General features: G+C 40.1%; 2 protein-coding genes across 7 annotated transcripts in view; one reads left to right on the top strand and one right to left on the bottom strand.

The window, feature by feature from the left end:
• gipc3 (GIPC PDZ domain containing family, member 3) overlaps positions 1-5,018 on the bottom strand; it is a 17,777-nt gene extending 12,759 nt beyond the window's left edge. The window contains exon 1 of the mRNA XM_075485591.1: positions 4,807-5,018. Within this exon, the coding sequence (XP_075341706.1) occupies positions 4,807-4,902 (96 nt within the window). The 5' untranslated portion in view covers positions 4,903-5,018. The remainder of the gene's footprint in view (positions 1-4,806) is intronic.
• LOC142400577 (GRAM domain-containing protein 2B) lies at positions 3,939-19,495 on the top strand. Of its 6 annotated transcripts, none has more exons than XM_075485584.1 (13): positions 3,939-4,155; positions 13,127-13,288; positions 14,016-14,079; positions 14,195-14,267; positions 14,348-14,451; positions 14,565-14,663; positions 14,888-14,959; positions 15,310-15,378; positions 15,555-15,651; positions 15,939-16,028; positions 16,290-16,389; positions 16,772-16,879; positions 17,674-19,495. In XM_075485584.1, exons 1-13 carry the CDS (start codon positions 4,064-4,066, stop codon positions 17,690-17,692), a joined length of 1,149 nt encoding a protein of 382 aa, XP_075341699.1. In that variant the 5' UTR covers positions 3,939-4,063; the 3' UTR covers positions 17,693-19,495. The 6 variants fall into 6 exon arrangements, with proteins under 6 accessions (XP_075341699.1, XP_075341698.1, XP_075341701.1 ...); XM_075485583.1 differs by having other exon boundaries at positions 13,124-13,288; XM_075485586.1 differs by lacking the exon at positions 3,939-4,155 and adding an exon at positions 8,610-9,050.

The raw sequence follows: 19,495 nt of genomic DNA, 5'->3' as shown, positions 1-19,495 counted from the left end.
CCTGGTAACAGGAGCTGAAAGAGGCCAGCCAGGCCCAGAAGGGTAGAAACCCAACACCCTTTGAGTTGAGGATTGTATGTGTTAAACCTGAGCCTTTGGCAGCTCACGCATAGAGAACATGAACAAAACACACCTGGTAAAGGTTTCTTTATACATAACACGGTTAAAACTCTAATGCCCCACGTCAGTCAAGCAGGAAGACATGTCAAACACGCACATGACCCCTAATGTGTGAACATTGTTCTAAAGTATGAAAACGTCCAGTATATTGACTGCTACTAAAAATTACTCCTACACTGAGCAGTGACAGACAATGTCCCAGTGTTACAGGCAAGATGATACCACAGTAAATTGTCCCTTCCCACTGGCCTCATTGAAAAAAAAAAGTCTTTTGCTGGGGTGAATCATTGGTGAAGCACTGACCTTTTTTGAGCCAGCCAATAGATACATCAGATGACAGTTTAGGCCGGTGAACAGAAGTTTAAATTGAAAAGGTTGGTGCTTTGTACATTGGGAAGTTTTTAAAATGTCTATTTTCTGAACTTCCTCTAGTAAAATGTGTGTCTGCGTGTCTAGCCAGCCTTTGAAAGAGTGGGATGATGGAAGAGACAGAAAGAGATGAGAGACAGGGATAGCTTAGAAAGGGAATTTCCAATCACCTGACCTGAAACTGCACACACAAACACATGGATGTTTGCTATGACCCATTCACTGAAATTGTCATGAAAAGCCTCGATGGTCATACATTTTCAATTCACTCTGCTATGGTGGTCATATACCCATGACACCATATTTGTCTCACATTGTTCCATGTGAGGCAAATTGGGGAAATTTTCATCTTAGGATACAAAAAGTTGTTTTTCTGTGCAGTAAAAACAGCTTTTTGTTTCCTGACATTATACAAAAATCCACATAAATCAAATTTTAAACATTCCAGCTGGTTAGGTATCACCAGCATTGTTCCCATCTGATAATTCTATTAAAAGGCTACTTTGTGATTCTCACATAGCAGAATGATTTAAATTCCTGATGATAAACACATTTTCAATTTACTGACACTTTTACCAGTGTTAAGAAAGCTTTCTTTTCTGCCGATTTTCATACGTTCCTACTGAAATCTCCTGGCATCTGCATCACTTTAGTTCTGACAAATATTGTATTGCCATTTATTTTTCTTTCAAGTAGCCTAATGTAGTATGTCACTAAGTTGACCTAATGTACAATGTATTCACTTAGGATCTAGTTGGTGTACGGTTTGTGATATCCTTCGTTATTCCGCTTCATAAGCATTTTTATGCACCTGTGAAATAAGTTGCGTGGCTGCAGCAGTGTGTGCGTCACAACCCTGATCTTTCCAGGCCAAGGTGTTGCTAGCCTACCAAGGTTAGAGTCTTTCCTTCAGCAGCTGATGACAAAGTCTGATCTGTCTGCATTATATTTCAGCTTTATTGTTTGCCTTTGTTGCAGTTTCTACAGAAAAGCAAATAATAATGAAACATTGAAGATTCCTCTCTGCTTCCACAATTAAATAGAGAGGCGACAAAAGAGTGTAATGAAGGCCAGAAATTGAAAGTAAGTCAAAGTATGTTTGCTAAAGCATGCTTTAAAATAGATGTATCCGTATTGTGAGACTCTCAGCTCCCTGGCTCTTGAGAAATCATGTGGTTTCTTTTCAGTGTTGTAAAGTCTTTTTAGAATATTTACCAGATCGAGGGTAGATTAATCTGAATGAATCACCCAATCTGTCAATATTAGGATATTGTGTGGTATTGCGCGACACAACCTTTGCACAACAGTAACGGTAAGCTGTGTTGGATATTATTTCACATCCTTAACTGCAGGTGAATTTGTGAAGATTTAGTTTATTAGTAATTCACACGCTCATACATGTTAAAATATGCAACAGTTAAATATGAACTATAATCTTTGGCTCGTTGAGTGTTCTTCAATAAAATGATGCGGCATCTGTTTAATTTTTGATCACTTTCAAAAAGTATTTACATAAACCATAAGAGGAAAGATAAAGCTCTGTTTGGGTGGATTCCCCCATTTGGTAATCCACAAAAATCACATCTTTACAGATCCTCTGAGGACAAGTGAGTCAAATGTTATTTCTCATAAGAATTGCATTAACACTGCCTCTTCACAAGAAAAGGTCTCGTGGTTATATAGACGTCGTGTAAGGTTCACATATCAAATAAAATCCATGATTAATCAAATTGCATCAAACCAGTTGACACACTGTGAGGGTGGGCTTTTGTGACTGCTGTGTCCTTGTGCTTATCCTTTTTGTCCAATTAATAATCCATCATCCACGCTGATGATTCAACACAGAAAAGCCTGTTACTGCCTACGCGGCATTGACGCCACCCAATTACATGACACACTTCCTCCCTAAGCATGATTTCCTTTTTTCTGCTTTGTCTCCCAACAGTGAGGATGGAGGGGATGTACGGGGGCTGGCTGGTGTAGCACAGATTGTGTGAGGGTGGTGTGTTTGCTGTGTCATGAGGCAATACACTGCCTCTTCTGTTCCTGGTAACGTGGCAGTGGCTGGGCTGCCTGGTGAGGAGAAAAAAAAAGTCTTTCATTGCTAATATTTGCACACTTTCTCGAAACTGTTACTTGATAATACTCTTATGTATTAAAGGTCTCCATTAGAGTTGAAATACTCATCATTTGTCCTGATGGGACAAATCAGTGACTTAGAAGGAAATATGGCGTTCAGCAGAAAAATAAAAAATGTCCACAACACTTTTTTTCTCCTGCACCAAATATTATTTTCTTTCCCCTCTTTGTTAAGTGTAAGCTTCTCCTCACAACTTTTATGCAGAGGCCAAGGTTCAGGGTCAACTACAGAAAACACTCACACAATACTCAAGGTCACTTTAAATGGTTGCTGTGTCTGGTAGCTTTTATATTTACATATAAAGCAAGTCTACTCAATATAACACACCCTTAAACATATTCTATTTTTGAAAATGATAGTCACGAGTAACAACCGCAGTCATACAGTGTGATTACACTGAGAACTGACATCTGCCAGCCTTAAGTTTGGCCTTGTGGTGTCAGTCTGCTGATTGTACAGTAGGTGAAAGTCATTGCCATTTGTTGCAACAAATGTTACCTTTTTTTCCCAACAATAAGGATAGGGACCTAATCAATAAGGAGGTGAGACTTTGCATACGGTGTGTGGCATGAGAACAGAAGTCATCAACAGATAAACAAGTTTTTTGATTTCCCCTTTAAAGAATAGGGCACCGTGTGCTTTGGTTTTCTGGCCATTTACAAATGATTAAGCTGAATTCAGATTTTACTTTATAAATTCTGCCGACTTTTAACTTTTAAAAAGTAATTAGTTACTAACAGGTGCTCTTTTTAAAGCAGTATAATTATTCATGGTAGTATGAAAGCAAATATATTTGATAAAATCTTAACTTACAAAAGCAGCAAATTAATAAGGCAACTGCGAATACTATTTATTGTTATCATTTGTAACATTAGGGCTTATGCTAATTCTAATCACCATGCAGTAACTGTAAGCTTTCAGCATGAAAGGCAGTATGCAAAACAGCACAGGGTATTGCCCCACCCAGGTATGTAACAATGACAGTGGTTCTCTCAAACAGATAATGCTTAATGTGATGTGGAGAATGGACCAGTGTTTTTAAAATACTGTGTCCTTTCCGCACAACACGTGATAAGTCTAATTTTCGACAAAATTACACATTAAAAGGCCAACACAAGCACAGTAATAACAGGCCCTGCTTTATATGGGTCTCAAGGCAGGGACAGCCCAAATGCCATATAAGGCAATGGGCGGTTGGTGTGAGCCAACTACCCCAATCTGATTGGATGACCGGTCTGACATGACTTTTTTTTCTCAGGTCGTTGCCGATTGTGATTGGTTGTCTGACTTGGTCCGATTTAGGATCATTATCCTAATCAGCCGTGGATGAAGTGAGAAGTGGGAGAAAAAAAGAGCAGAAGCTACAGAAGAACGGTGGAGTTTGGCGTGGAGAGTCGTTTCTACACGAACCGACCACCACTGGCTGAGGGGAGAATGCTCGAAAACAAAAGAGAAAGGCTGAAAACCTTTCTTCGGAAGATCGACGAGAAGGCCATCGTCAGAATAAAGCACTTCATGAAGGAGAGGTAGGCGGAATGAATGTGGCTAGCTGAACCGCTATCTGCCGGTGAGCATCATCAACAAGGTGGATGCTAACGCTTAGCGTTTATTTGCTAACAACATCCTGTCTCACAAGATTTGATCGTTGGGGCTAATGTTAATATACTGTTAAATATAGGACTACGACATATGTTTTAAGAGATTATTTTACGTAAAAACATGCCGAAGTGTACATTTCTCTGTGGCACAAGCTGTTAGCCTGCTAGCCAGGCTGAGTATGTGTTGGTTTTTAAATACACTTGATACAGCGTTTGAGTCACATTCCGGTAAACTCACAGATGCGTAAGTTTAATTAGAATTGTCTTACGTTTAGAACTAAAGCAGGCTACTCGTGACTGCATACGATGGTGGTTATTGGGTTTTTATTGCTGCTGTTATTGTTAATTTGCTTAAGAAACACAGGGGAATCTGCACTGTGCCCTTAGTATGATTCTAATGTCGTTAGCTTATTCAGTGGTTGAACTGATGATCTAAGCACCTGACCATGATGACATGCGTAATGACACCCCCCCCCCCCCCCCCCCATGTTCAATATAATTGATATTTAGCGCAAGCAGAATAAATTCTTTCAAATTATTTTCATAGGTCAGTTAGTTCCTTAAAGTTCCACTACAGACCTTCGGGTAGTTGGTTTCCTTTGAAACGATTCTCAGTCTGGTAATTCCCAATAATACAAGGATTGTCCAGTATCCTGGTTGTGTTATGTTATGCATGTTATTTTTGTCCGGTAGTAGCTGGATTATCCAGTCATTTCAAATAGGTGGCATTGCATGTGGGGAAAATGGTGTAAGGAAAAGCTGGTCCAGATTTGGTCAGTTAAGCCTTTGCCTACTACTCAGAAATCATGACTTCATCCAACCCCCCCATGTGGGCTGGGTTCCCATCAACATTTGTTGTTCAATCATGGTTAATCCAGGCTTGTCCTGTTCCACAGTTTTCCAGCTTTACAGTTTCTCATGTAAACATCACTACATTTCAGTCTTAAGCATTTGCAAATACAGTGTAGTGTGTTCTTTATACACAAAGCGAAACATGCACGCACGCACTTGTCTAACATTGGACGAGTACGTACATTATGTTTTCACAGGACGGCTTATTTTTAGACCCCATGAGTCAACCACAGGTGGTACATAGTGTTATATAAATGCTCCCAGAGTCTCACTGTTGGTACTTCCTGTCCTGAGCTTTGCCTTTAACGTTCCTCCCCATAGATAGCCATTTGCTGAAGTATAAGAGCCCTGCCAATCAGAAGTGGCGTGCTGGTTATCAGTACAGTTATGGTGTGTCTGCTGTGTAGCATGGTGGGTGATTATCAGTTTTCACTACATAAGCACATTTGTTATGACAGTGAGGCTTAAGTGAGCTAATGCTCTTACCTTACAAATGCAGCAACCACCTAAAGTAATTTAATTCCCTGCTGTACTTTCCCGTCAATCTCCAGATCAAAGGTGAAATTTTAAAGGAACACAATTGATGATGACGGCAAGTGCACAGCAGGCCTTAACTGAACATCTTCTTTCAAGCTGATTATAAGTTGCTTTGTGTGCAGGTTCACACAGCACACTGTCAGAAAAATATGAATTGCCTTGGAAGAACCTGGTACAGCTGCAAAGCTTCTTGAATTGGAGTATCCTAGAATAGGCTGGGTGGGGCAGCTTTGCAAGCGTCCTGTTGGCTCCAGGAAGATGCTCCCAGGACAGAGCTTCATTGCTGCTGTGGGCTGTGAAAACTGTGCGGGTTTAAATTATGATATGTGTCCAGACTTGGAGAGAAAACCCAAGTCTGAGGATGAAAACCACATCTGCAGGACTGTTTATCGCTTAATGGAGGGTTGCAAACTAACCATTTGGTCAGGGTTGAAGTTATGTGTTGCTTCTGTCAAACTATTGCTGAAGACAACCCCACTACCCTTGTAACACAGCCAAGAGGAAAAAAGCTCTATTCTTCTTAGCTGTTTCACGTCTGTTACTCGCAGTGGCCTGCTGAATTCCACTTCAAGTCATTCCCATGGGTTATTCTGATTTCAGACACACATAGCTTTACTTAGGCTCATCTAAAAGTGTGACTAAAGCTTATCTTTTTTGTGCTTGACTTTTTGTACTTTTTGATGGTGCCTCTCTGAGACTAACAAACTAACTGTCGTTATTGATATGCACTATTTGCTGTATTCACTTTTTCCTTGTGAGCAATGCTTTTTTTTTTGTACTTTACAAACCAGTGTACAAGTGTGAATGACTCAATTGAATTGTTATCCTTTTGAAAGAATTGGATTGCAATTTATGTTGATATGATATAGAAGTATACTCAAGAACACGAGGTGTAGATCAGTTGTGTATGTTCAGTAAACTGTTGCTAATCATTAGCATCTACTGCGGATTAATTTGTACCCTCCATAATGCATAGATGACCCTTTTCGCTTTGTCATTTAACAGGCAGTGTGTCAACGTTTTAAGAGGGATAGCATGTTGGTCATGAACTAGTTTGTACCTGATTTTTAAGACTACTAGTGATGAGACAACTTTTTTAGAACCTAACTGAGTTTTGTTCCCTCAAATGGAGCTTCCAGTTCAGTACAATGGTCTGCTTTTGTATTTAATGATTTTAGAAACCCATATGGGTTATTGCAGCCCCCACCGTCACACTATTTCCTTTGTAAACATGCCCAGTCACTATACAGTCAGTTTGAAGAAAGACACTCTGTCTCTGTGCTCAGTTTGCATTGAGGAAGTCTGGGGGGATGCTGCATGCTCAAAGCCACATGACTTCCTACTCCAGAACACGCACACACACTTATTCAGAAACGCATGCAAACAGTTGCATGCGTTTCTATTTAATTGTTAATGCACATTATGTTGTCATTGCCATGATATATTGTGTTTAGTGTTAAAGTCATTGTTTGATTTTAATAACTTAACTGTTCAATGGAGGAAACACGGCTGCAACGATCAGTTTTGCTGTGGAACAAACAGATTTTGAATGGATGAAGGGGAATCAGTGCAGTTGGATTATCTTTGAGTTCATAGATGGTGAGTTCAGAAATGGGGATGGTCTTTAAAAACAGTCCTTAACTGTCCAGGAGAGGGAGCTCTCAAACTGTGTGGCTCTGATCATTCTTGGAGATTTAATGGGTGAAAAGCTTGTGCAAGCCTCACGTGTCAACCTGGGACTCGCGTTGTAACGACGGCAGCGTCGGTTGTGTGAAAGGATTCTGCATAGAGGCAACTTGGTCTTCAGGGTGCTAGCACCAGCTGACATAACTGATGTTTTCTGTAGCAGGACTCCTGGGATCATCTGTCTCATCTTGAGACACAAATGAAAGCATTGAATCTTTACACCCCAAGGAGTTAATATGCTGACTGGAGTGTCCTGTGCTTGAAAAACTAGTCTCCACCTCAGTCATGGCAAGATCTGAGTCTTAAATCATACTGTATATTCATACTGGTTAGTTCTTTAAATTATAGGCTAGAGGATTTTAGGCTTAAGTGCTTTCTCAGGAAGATGAAAATAATATTGATCTTCTTCACAAACATTGTCCAAGTCTTACTGTAGATAAAATGGAGTGAGAAACATAAGTTTATATTGCTTTTTGGAAAGCTTACACAATGTATGATGTCACTATCGGTGTACTGTTTGTTAAGAAGTATGACCTTTTGCCCACTCTTATGTGGTTATGTTGCAAATATTTTCGATGTATACATTACATTCAGTTATATATCCAGCTTTTCCATTTTAAGGTCAACTTTATGTCACGGTAATTTAATATTTTGTGGTTAAGATTGTGAAATGTCATAGTCTTTTAAGAGCTTTATGAAGTTTGATTAACAGATAAAACGGTGGCTCATTTAGCCAATAACATCCTTGAATATAGCATGCAACCCTACTTTTAGATTTTAGTGTTTGTATCCAAGATAAATGGATATTGGCTCAAAGACTCTGAGAGACCTCAGGGCTGACTTTTTCCTCCAGTAGGTAATTGCTACTCGTTTACAGTGAGAACGTGGCCGTTGATGTTGAGATGGGAGAGGTTAGTAGGTGGTTCACAGTTGGACTCTCTTTGAGTTCACAGATGGTGACGTCTTAGGAATGGAAATAAACTACTGATGAGGAGCAACTTCCAGTCAAGACATGCGATGTTTTGGCTTTGGTTTTTCCAAGCTTTTTAGTGTTCCCTGCTGTCAAACAGCTGTTCTTGTGCTCCATTGCCCCATTTACATCCCCCACAAAGGCTAAGCCAGCTATTGTCATGCATATTGTACTTGATGCTTTTAAAGTGATCTCCCTGTTGGTGGTGAGAATGGGGTATTGAATTCTGTGGGTATGTTTTCCAAACCAAGAATAGCCTTGTAATGTTCCTCCCAACCCCCACTTGTCCACCAACTATCTCCCACTGTTAACAGTTTCCACGACAACACTGCTTAATGCAGCACCAGAGAGAACAAGGGCTGTGAGAGCATTTTGGGTTTGAAACTGAAAAAAACTATTTCTCTCGCTCTTTTTAGGTCTTTTTTTTAAAAACAAAAATTTTTTAATATACCTTTTTTATTTGGTTTATTTAACTTGATTCTTGGCTTACAGTGTATTTCCTGCTGTGGCTTTATCTTTATGCTGTGTTCTTTTATGATTTCAACAGTCTTCGTAAGAAAGACCTTTACTCCCATCTGAGTTGGCTGTTAGGGGTATAAGTGCGTAAGGCACTGTCATACTCTGTCATTCAGCTGTGTTTTTTCAGAGGTGGCTATAACCTTTTTGGGATTGTTGGAGAACGGATAGGAGAACTTTAGTTGGTCATGGAGAAAGGGAAAGACTTGCCGAACCAACAGGGTTCTTCAGTTGATGTCGGTTGCTCCGTGGATTCGAAAAGGTAAAGTGATCAAAAATATCTACTTCCTAATAACAGCTGGAACTTCTACAATAGTTACACAGGGTGTAACAATGCTGACTGAGTGTTTTAACAATGATGATGCGTTTTTGCGCTGACCCGTGGGAACAACTTTTTCAGTTTGTAACTTTTTTCCCTTTTTTCTCATGTCATCGCATCAGTTAAGATCTGTGTTTGTGACCAACAATCCTTACACTTTTGATTTCACAACAGATCATCTGAAGATCCTGGAAAAAAGTTAGTCTGACAGCATCAAGACCAAGTCTATGATGAATTATTTGTGTTTCCTTAGTTGCCCAAATCAAAGCAGATAAGAAGATCAAACTAAAGTATCTGTCAAAAAGTCAAAATACGACTTCAAGAGAGGTTGTTGTTTGTGCTCTAGAAAGGAGACAAATTTTACTTGTGATAAATAACCTCCTGCATGTCTGTTGCTATCTGCTGGTTTCCCTATGCTCATTTAGAAATGTTGGGTGGGGAAAAAGCAGGACTCCTTTTCTTTTTCTTAGTTTGTAATTTGACATAACACTTGAACGGCAAAGTAGGTCAGAGGTTATGTTCTCCGTGTGAACAGTACACGCCTCTACCAGGCCGCCTCCTGCTTGTTAAATGTGGCAATTTAGAGACGCCATTGTTGTGCAGGTCATTTTATTCATTGAGAAGTTTTCTTCCTTGTTGCTATCATCTGGTGATCACCCCCCTCCCCCGATGAGACTTACCCATCCGGCTTAAGGCTCTAGCATGGTTGCCGCGTCTGCCTGCGCGAGCGGTGTTGATGACGTCACGAGTTCGTGCCCGCCATAGGACCCTATATAGTGGCGCAAGTCATTGCGCCAGTAGTTGCAATTTTCTCAGTCACAGAGGTGGTGCTGCCAGGTGAAGGTTACCTCTACTCTACAACCACGGAAGTGGAGAAGAAAACAATGCCGCTGTCAAGAGCAAGAATACTGTAATTAATGATACTGCTGCAGTTTTCGGATCATTTTAATTTTTTAATTCAGTTAATAGAGGTGAAGGTTTGAAGCCCCCGGCATGAACAGAGTCTCTGCCCTCTTCTTTGTCTTCACGTATCTGTCCCGTAGCTTCTTCCACACATTCTTACAGAACTCTCCCTCTTTCCCCAAAGTTCTGCCCATCTCTGTGCACGAGTTTTGGGAGTTTACGTTGCTCCCTGTGCTGTTTCACTGCAGTTTCGTACAGCTGCCTGTACAAACGCACCTCCTCACTGAGCCTGGTCTCACATCGGTCCATCCGGTTCGTTGTGCTCGGCGCCGCCAAGTTACAAAAATCGACTGGTGCACGACAACGCGCTGCGCCGTCTTTTCAAGGGAAGCGCCAGGCCTGAAACGTCATTTTGACGTCACAGTGCGACACCGCCGTGACAGACGCGGCAACCATGCTACCGCCTTTAGAGTCTCTCGGGACAGTTGTCCTTGGCATGAAATGTACAGATTTGAAATAGCATTGTATATTAATTGATTATTTCATTATTTACTGATTTTAATTATTATTATTGTTATTACCATTTATCCATGGTTAAATTTTTGCAGTAATTGGACCAGAATAATGACATTAATAGTAATTTCTTGAATTGCTATTGCTCGTGTTTTTAAAAACAAACAAAAAAAACAACTTTTAATCTTGCTATTTTTTTTTCCCAGTATAAACCCTACAGAGACAGCAGTGTTGGTGAGGGTGCAGTAATTAGAACCTAGCATCCATCATCAAAGTAATATTCAGGGACTTATAAGTAAAAGTATCACGGAAAAATAAAGTTTAAAATGTGTAAAAATACAGCAGACATCCTAATGAAACACTGTGGCTTTCTGTGTGTTTAAAAGAAGCAGCTTTAACTTCCTCATGGTCATAACCTTTCCAGACTAATTAAAGAAACAGATGTTAAGAGAGTATGACTGCATCAAAACTCTGCCTGTATTATCCTGCTGCGAAACAGAACTGGGTCATGTTTAATCATGCACACTTGGCCAACCTTTAACTGTGGGTTATGAGATTGTTCTCTCTCTGGCTTTGTCAAAAACTCCATCCACAGTGGCTGTCTTTAACAAGAGTTAAGAATAAGGCAACAAGGGAGATAAGGGTTGCATAAGTTTTTCCCGGAGCTTTTAAGATGGCTGCCACTCGATTGGCAATCAAAGCAGGTACGGGTAGGTAAAGTTGCATAACATTTCTTTGTTCCTCTGGCTTACCTTTTCTCTAGTTCCTCAGGTGACTCTGAGGAACATTAGAAATTTATAGGGAAGATGAGTAGGGTATTTACCCAGTATTTGACTTGATTTAACAGAGTTCAAGTGTTTAGCTTTCTGTGAAATGACTGCGGTAGATCTTAAAGACTACTGACTTAGTTGCAGTAAGAAATTTTTGATTGTTGGCCTTTAATTCATTACAGAAGATGTGGAAATTGAAGCATCCCTACTTGGGACCAGATTGTGTAGTCTGAGCACTTCACAAGAATTTTACTTTCATACTTCCTTGGGCATAGAACTGTCATATCCACTTCGCTCCAAAAGATTAATCTAGATGTGATTTTTGTGGCTTGTTGGGATATTTTGTGGGATGGGCCTCGTTCTTCTTCTACGTGTCTGTGCCTGTGGTGCATTCCAGTTTGTGTGAGTCTTTGCATAAGAGAGGGAGGAGAAAGAAGGGGTCGTGTGTATCTAAGAGCTGTGGGGGAGTGCCTAAGTTTGACGTCACCCACTACGGAGTGTCACACCACTTTCAACACAAAGTGGCTTCCTCTCAACGAGCACATTCATACAGCAACACAGCCAGGATGTTGCAGAGAACTTGATTAGCAGAATAACAAAAGAAGAAGAACGAAGAGGACTAAAAAAAATTGATTTTTTTTTTTTTTTTTTGTAGGGGGGGATCAACTACATATTTTCCCATCTTACTGAATTTCATTGTAGTTATTATTATACTTGTAAAGCTTTTGTGTGCGTCTGTGTTTTACCTGAGGCCGGTGAGTGCAGCTTATAAAGGACAGTCACTAAGAAGCTTTTTATTTTTCATTTGTAAGAACGGGAAATGCCTACCGTCAGTAGGTATATGAGTTTTCGTTCATCAAAGCGATTTAAGTCGAGCAGGTAAGTTGTTTATTGATTTCAGTTTCTGGCAGTTGTGTTAAAGTTGATTTGCTCTTTGATATTTATCAGTCGAGACAGAACATCTACTCCAAGTCTCATATTGAGACTATACAATGAGTTATGTATCATCAGTTATGGGAAGCGTGTTTATGGGCTCGCATTCGTTTTATCTTTGAGGTGACACCATATCCTTTCAGTAAATTGTGGCTTGTTAAGTTACTGGTCAAGGACAGATTACAGACCTCAAAGAGCATTTTAACTGCAACCTTCCTTTAATGGGACACTCTTTTTTTTCCCACTTTATAGATGTGCTATATTTGTAAAGGTTTGTTGGTTGTAGAACATACACAGAGAAGCTTACAAAACAGCCAGGAAGTGCGTTCGAACTGTCTTGAGTGCTGACGCAACATGTATCAATAAAAGTTTACTTTCGGAGGATGATGGACATTTCCCGCACATCGTAAAGATAATCCCTTGACAGTTTGATGTCATCCCGTCGTTACAGACTTCATTTTGAACAGGATCAGTGATCTATTTATCTTTGACTAGATTCTACAGGTGATGAGTGTTTTTAACTGGACGCTCACGAGTTGTTGTTGCTTTCCAGTGATTTCCTCTGGTTTTTATTTTGATGTCAAAAAGCCTTTTCAGGTCTGTTGCTCATCTGTGGTCAAGTGTTTCACTTTCTGTGAAATGACTGTGGTAGATCTTAGTACTAAGTTCGAATGTGTTTTTTCACAGAGGCAATGAGTGTTTTCATTGGTTGATCTTTTTGTGCATCACATACTAGTTGGATTGCAAGTAATCGTGTTGTGGCATGTCTGTCTTCACAGTAACTCTCCCACAAAGCGTTCTCCATGCTAATTGTACATTTACATGCAAGTGCCCTGCTAAAATGTTTAGCATTTGGCTAAATCACTGTGTTGTTTCCCCCTTTTTTTTTTTTTGCAGCAGCTACCCAGTCGAGAGCAGTGGTGGCGGGCTGCCAGCCAAAGCAAAGAAAAGCAGGAGCAGCCTGAGCAAGAAGGTGGAGACGAGGAAAGCCTTGAGTCTAGAGGCAGCCCAGCTTGAGATCGAGCAACAGCACAAAACCCTCATAAGACAAGTAGCCATCAGGTAGGACTCACGCAGAGTGAATTGGATCGTTTACAAAATCACAAGAAGTGTGTGTGGACCTAGAGACGATGTCCAAATATTCTACTTCCTCTTAACGCACAGCTTCAGTTTATCCTAAATTTGAATGATCTCCATTTACATATGTGGTGGTATTATAAGACAAGAAATGCTACTTCACCGTCTTGGGGAGTTTAAAATCACATATGCTGTATTGGAAACTCTAAGCTATTCCTAACATGCATCACAAGACCCGAGCCAACTCTCAGCTGTTGTGCAGTCGTGACACACACATGACTGCACAGGCCTTGTAAAGCTGACAGCCGTCTCACATGATTCAGATGTTTGAAATAGATTTGTGATAGCTGTTTGAAGTAAAAATGATAAAGTAGCGATGACGGTTATGATCACATTTCTCCCTTTTCTTACTGCGTGGTCATGGGCGACACACTGATGCGACTTAGGCAGTTTTGACCTCCCGCTGTAAGAAAAGAAGGCCACCACTGTCAGAGAAAACCTCAGTACAGGGCAAATCTAAGGAATCATTTGATTTCGCCCATTAGCTTTCATACAGTATTTAAACTCTTATCTGTTGGTTTTTGAGAATTTTACCACAGGAATATGATAAAAATGTGTATTCGTGTTGCATCTCCGTATCTTAACACATTAACGCAATCTTACTGGAACCAGGTTTATTTTTAACTGACAAGTGAGCTCTTTGTATCTGCAGGTCTGAGACGTTTGATGTCGACAGCAAAGTCTTTGAGAAGACGGAGGGCCCCAGCACACAAAGTGTAAGTTAACTTTAACGAATCGACTTTTCAGATGGAAATGAGACATTGATGTTACTTTTTAGGGCACCGAGAGACATTTTGATTTAAATTCAAAAGAACAATCTTCTCTTTCCAGAGTTTCACAAAGCACAACAAGACATTCCACAAGTTGTTTCCGGACATTCCTGAGACTGAGGACTTGATACACGGTAGGTAGACAAAAATGAACAAGAATCCAATTGAAACTGGATAAACCTGTATATAACTGATACGGTCTGCTCCCCTACAGCATACATCTGTGCCCTGCAGAGGGAAGTGCCCTACCATGGTCGGCTGTACATCACTGACACCCACGCCTGTTTTTATTCCTCCGTTTTGCTCAAGGACACTAAGGTAGACATCAACTCTGGCCTAACGTTTTTTATTTTAATTTAATTTTTAGCCCATTGTTTGACTTGACTGACTTCTAAGTCTGACCTTTTATGTACGGTTTTGTGCTTTTGCAGGTAGTGATTCCAGTTTCCTGCATCCACATGGTGAAGAAGCAGAATACAGCGTTGCTGGTACCAAATGCTTTGTCACTTCGTACCATAGAAGGAGACAAGGTCAGTCTCTCACCTTTAGCCCCACATATTGTTAACACTTTTTAAAGCCGTACAATCCGGTATCTTGCTCATGAGTCACAAGTGAGTTTTGTTCAACAACATTGAACTTTGCTGCAGATGTGATACAATCTATGACATGGTGCATTTTTACGCTTTTAGGTTTCCCCATAAGTAGGCGGCTAACAGTTCCTCTTTTTCTTCTTCTTTTCCTTCTCATTGTTCAGTACCTGTTTGTGTCGCTGAGGAACAGAGAATCATGTTACAAGCTGCTGCGCTCAGTCTGTCCCCAGATAGAGGTGAGAGGCTCAGGTCAAATATTACACACTACCCAAAAATCAGCAGTGTTACAGTTTATCAAAACCTGTTTTTAAGAGCAACTTCACAGATATTCTCACCAATTACAGTCAGATTTGTTGCTAAGTTTTTTTTTTTTGTTTTTTTTTTTTTAATAAGGCTGTAAAAATACATGCTTTCAGATGCTAAGCTGTGTCTGTGAAAACATGGCAAATCATCGCCTTTTTTTTTTTTTTGTTCAAGTACAACTTTAAATTAGAGCTTGAGGTGGCTGTTTGTTTATATCTATAATGCAAATCTCTCTTAATGTTACGGCAATAACATTGTATGATATTTGGATTTGTTGTTACAGAGTGGCAGCACAAATAGTAGCCCCATCTTCTCCTCAGGCGAAAACAGCTTTGACAAGAGCAAACTTGTGGTGAGATGCCTTTTCCTCCGTTTTGAAAAATACACACCGTTAACGTATTGTCATAGAGTTCAGCATACGTGATGTAGAGTATTATTATGGGCTCATATTGTATATGTGAACCCTCTCCTCCCTCCCATCTAAACCGCCCGACTCTGAAATTGTGACCCATCGTTTCTCATGAACAGAATTCCAGTCAGTCCAGTTTGGAAGACAGCTTCGACCACTTTGATGGTTCTGAAACTCAGTCTTTACAGGACCAGACTCTGCAGACACCTCACAGAGGTAAGATTTCCATGTTGAACACTCTGTTACCCTGTCAAGCAACAAAGAGTTAATCTAGTAAAAGTTATGCCTACATGGAACTATTACGTATGATGGAGAAATATTTGTTAATAACCCAGGATGTTGCAATTCCTCATACAGTACATTTGGAATGATGCTGATTGGTGGTTGTCAAACACAGCGAAAGCTTGTTTTAGCCTCTCTTATGCTCTCTTTTGTGTTCTCGACATGCAAGGTTCAAAGTGTATTGGCATTGATTTCTTTTTCATTATTTCTTCCTTCTTTAGAGGCGGTGCCTAATGGAAAAGGCTCAACTTTCAAGAGCTTGCACATGCAGCAAAGTGATGACTCTTCCTTCGAGGAGCTTTCAGAGTCAGGTAATACACGCACTCACACAGGGGTTGGTAATTGGCATTAGTTCCCAGTTTATGTCTAAAACTCTGACCAACCAATTGCAAAGCCAGTAGAAAAGATGGATGTCCATCATTTTTGTCCAATCACTTTTATATTTGAGATTTTACATATTCATATATTACACCGTTTCTTTTTTTTAAACGTAATGGTCATCATTATGTCGATAAAGTTTCTGATATACCCATGATGTTCATGCTATGTTTACGTTTCCCTTCACTTTTCAGGAGGATCGTGGGTCTGGGTTGTGACAGAAAAAGCAAAAACTCTGCTGGTTCAGAGAGAGGCCAGCACCCTCAACACACTCCTCTTCATTTACTTGATTTTGTAAGTTGGTCTCTTGTCTGTTCCGTCATTTCTCCAAGCTCCCTTTTAATCCAGGCCCTTATCTACTTATGAGCTAAGCTCTGTTTATCACTTTCAAAGTCAAAACCTGTGAAGCAAAGGTTTAGAAATGTCACCTCCTCATCAGTCAGATTATCTTCCAAAATCTTATCACAATAAGAATCTAACCTGTTCAATTTTGTGATGTGAGACACTGCATTAGAGCGAACATTTGCATGTCTGCCTTTAAATCCAGTGATTTCTTAATCTACTTCTCTGTATTGTAAAGGCTTCATTGAGCATGCAGTTGGTTTAGAATGACAACACTGGTACAGCTGGCACCAGACTGAAACTATTGTCTGATCTTTGTTTGTCTATGTTGCAGGGTTGTGCTGCTGCTGCTGTCGTCTGGCTACATTGGTTTGCGTATTGTAGCCCTGGAGGAACAGCTCACATCCCTCGGCGCATTGCCTGAGTTCACCTTACAGAGCGGGTAAGTTGTCTCTCCTTTGTGATTCTGTGGGAAGCATTTCATAGATTTTCAGTTCAACAATGTCTCACATCCACTTTGCAATTTAAAAAGGGACCCAGGAAAGTTTGTCCAGTTTGTATCCCAAAAAATCCTCAGTAAACATTTGGCTTGGAGCTTGTAATAAGTGTGAACTCTGCACATTACTGCCACCTAGTGGCCAGATGTTTGTCCTTTTTATTAGAAAGCCCAACATTGACCTCTTTTATTTTTTTAACTGAACTGCAGAATGAGAATAATTTTGTTCACTTAACTAATGTACCGAAACTCATTGTGTAGTAAATTACGTAGCATATTTACAGAATATCGCCCCTTTCTAAAACAAAAGTGAAATCCTAATGAGCAAACTAAAACAGGCCACGTCCTACATTAATCACCTTTCACCACTTTTCTTTTCATAGATTCTTTTACATTTTTGTCAACATTGTTATACCTCCTTTACATTTTCCCTGCACTTCCTCTTGGTCCGTTAGCCGGTTTCTCTGCCAACACAATTTAACTTTTTTTAGAGTTACAACTAACAGTAATTTTTCATTACTGTCAAGTTTTATGGCCTTTTCAGGTAACTCAAGATATGACTGTTTAGTTTTAACTTATCTATTACCGTACTATGTAGTGTGAGGTTTTTGTTTTTTTTTGTCTGTCAATGGAAAATAAGTTCCCGTCATGGGTGTAGCCTGACCTTCAAGTAAATATTTTAAGTAGCGTGTCTTTGTTGTTGGTATGCTGTTCTAAACGGTTTCCCTATCTTTTGACAGGTATCACAAAGACGCATAACACTCAGTGACGGAAGGAGAGATTGGTTGACTCATGATTGGAAGAGAATTTCAGCAGAACCCAGAGGGCAAATTGTAATGTACTCAGACTCTGCTCCCACGATGGCCTGTGCTGTTAACGTAGAGGTAGAGCGCTCAACCTGTGCAATTTCAGAGATGTCGACTTGAAGGGCTATTATCCCCCTCGGTGCAGTAAACTAAAGGACATGCCGCAGATCAGTCACGCAGAGCCAAGCCTAATGTATGCTCACGCTGCCTGGTTGCAGCGTGTCTGTCGTTCAAACCAAAGCCAAATGGCTCGAACTCATTAAGGTGCCACATCAGCCAAGTTGACGGGCATCTTTCTTTCAGAAACTTTTCCACTTCTGTGAATTTATGTCGTCCTTTGTCTTCTTCTCCCTGAGCATGCAGTCTGAACAGGGCTATACCAGTCAGCGTTAGCCTGCTGTAGTGTTTGTTACTGCACCTCAACACTGGAGACGTAGTGCTATGCATAGCCAAAGATGCACACTGTGCACGTCTTTTGCATGAGTGCACGGAGCTGACTTTTCTATCTCTTACATAACCCTCCATTTCTAAACTGTATATTCAGTCCTGTTTTCATCTTTATATTCAGTAAGTTTTGGGTACTTCAGATGGTTCTTATCTTTCTAATCAGGTGTGGGCTGAAATGACTGAAATCCCAAATGCAGATCAGTCCACGGAGACTTGACACTTTCCTGATAGTCTTGTCCTTTCTCTCCATCTCCAATAAGTAATGATTGCAGTATTACTTTCCTCATCTTTGACATGATTTAAAACTGTTTTAATGATCAATGCTCAGAGGTTATTTTCCCTCCAGTCTTTACATGAATGCATTATCAATGCACAAGTACTCAGTACAATAGGATATGAGGAGTTTGTCGTCTCAGAGGCATAGACTTGTTTTTTCTTCACGGCCCTTCTATGACTTTGGTCTTCAAGAGTAGATTTAAAATCTGTTTGGTTCAGATGTTTTGTTGATGTTCTGTCTGCCAGGGAAATGACCCACCTGTGTTAAAGTACAAACTCTTTGACAGGCCTGTTGAGGACCAATTAGCATTATCAGGCTATTTTAAAGTAGCACCAATACTGTATTTCTAATGCATGTGTCTGCAGTCATTGACACTTGACTGATAGTGTATATGCAATGCTGCTCTTGTCACCTAGAAGTGCGAATTTGTAACATTTGCTGCAAGGTCCATGTTTTCAAAAGCAACACAAGTGGTCCCAAAATGAAGATTTCAATATGCAACAAATTAATATGCATGGAGAAAAAAATGTAATTCATGTTTGTGTGCAGTTTTTACGTGGAGCTTAATGTATGTGGGGAAGAAACTGTGTAAGAAAAAACAAAGAAGTAAGTGAGAGGAATGGCTCAAGAGAGCGAGCGCACTTTAAAAAAACAAATGTCGTGCCTGTCGCAGTCTAAAACGCCTTGTTTGGATTGAGAAGAAATGGCAACACTGGCGTTCTGTGGTATCTGATGGTGCTAAGACTTTTTTTATTTTTTTTATTATTGTTTTCACTCAGGGGTAGTGGGCTACCTGCCATGTGGCTTCAGGTGTTCCAGCTTGTCATTTCAAAGTCAAGTGCTCATGATGGGTTTCACATTTTGCATCGTGTTGATGGTTTCTTCATTAATCCTTAAAGGGGACAAAAAGCAATTTTCCACTTGACTTTAATCGCTAGACCTGCACTCAGCTCCTCAAAATGCTTTCTTTTTCTTTCTTCCCCTGTTTGGATCTTTTTTTTTTTTTAACTAACGTAACAATGCATATCCAAA

Source organism: Odontesthes bonariensis, chromosome 15, assembly GCF_027942865.1.
Source record: "Odontesthes bonariensis isolate fOdoBon6 chromosome 15, fOdoBon6.hap1, whole genome shotgun sequence".
Classification (NCBI taxonomy): Eukaryota; Metazoa; Chordata; class Actinopteri; order Atheriniformes; family Atherinopsidae; genus Odontesthes; species Odontesthes bonariensis.
The sequence above is the reverse complement of the archived record's forward strand: the minus strand, read 5'-3'. Positions and strand labels throughout refer to the sequence as shown.

Bases quoted from the DNA above. Each gene is read 5' to 3' on its own strand.
- LOC142400577 (XM_075485583.1), top strand. From the start codon at position 4,064: ATGCTCGAAAACAAAAGAGAAAGGCTGAAAACCTTTCTTCGGAAGATC. The intron at 4,156-13,123 runs GTAGGCGGAATG...TTTTTTTTGCAG, and splicing joins AAGCACTTCATGAAGGAGAG to CAGCTACCCAGTCGAGAGCA. The intron at 14,664-14,887 runs GTCAGTCTCTCA...CTCATTGTTCAG, and splicing joins GTACCATAGAAGGAGACAAG to TACCTGTTTGTGTCGCTGAG.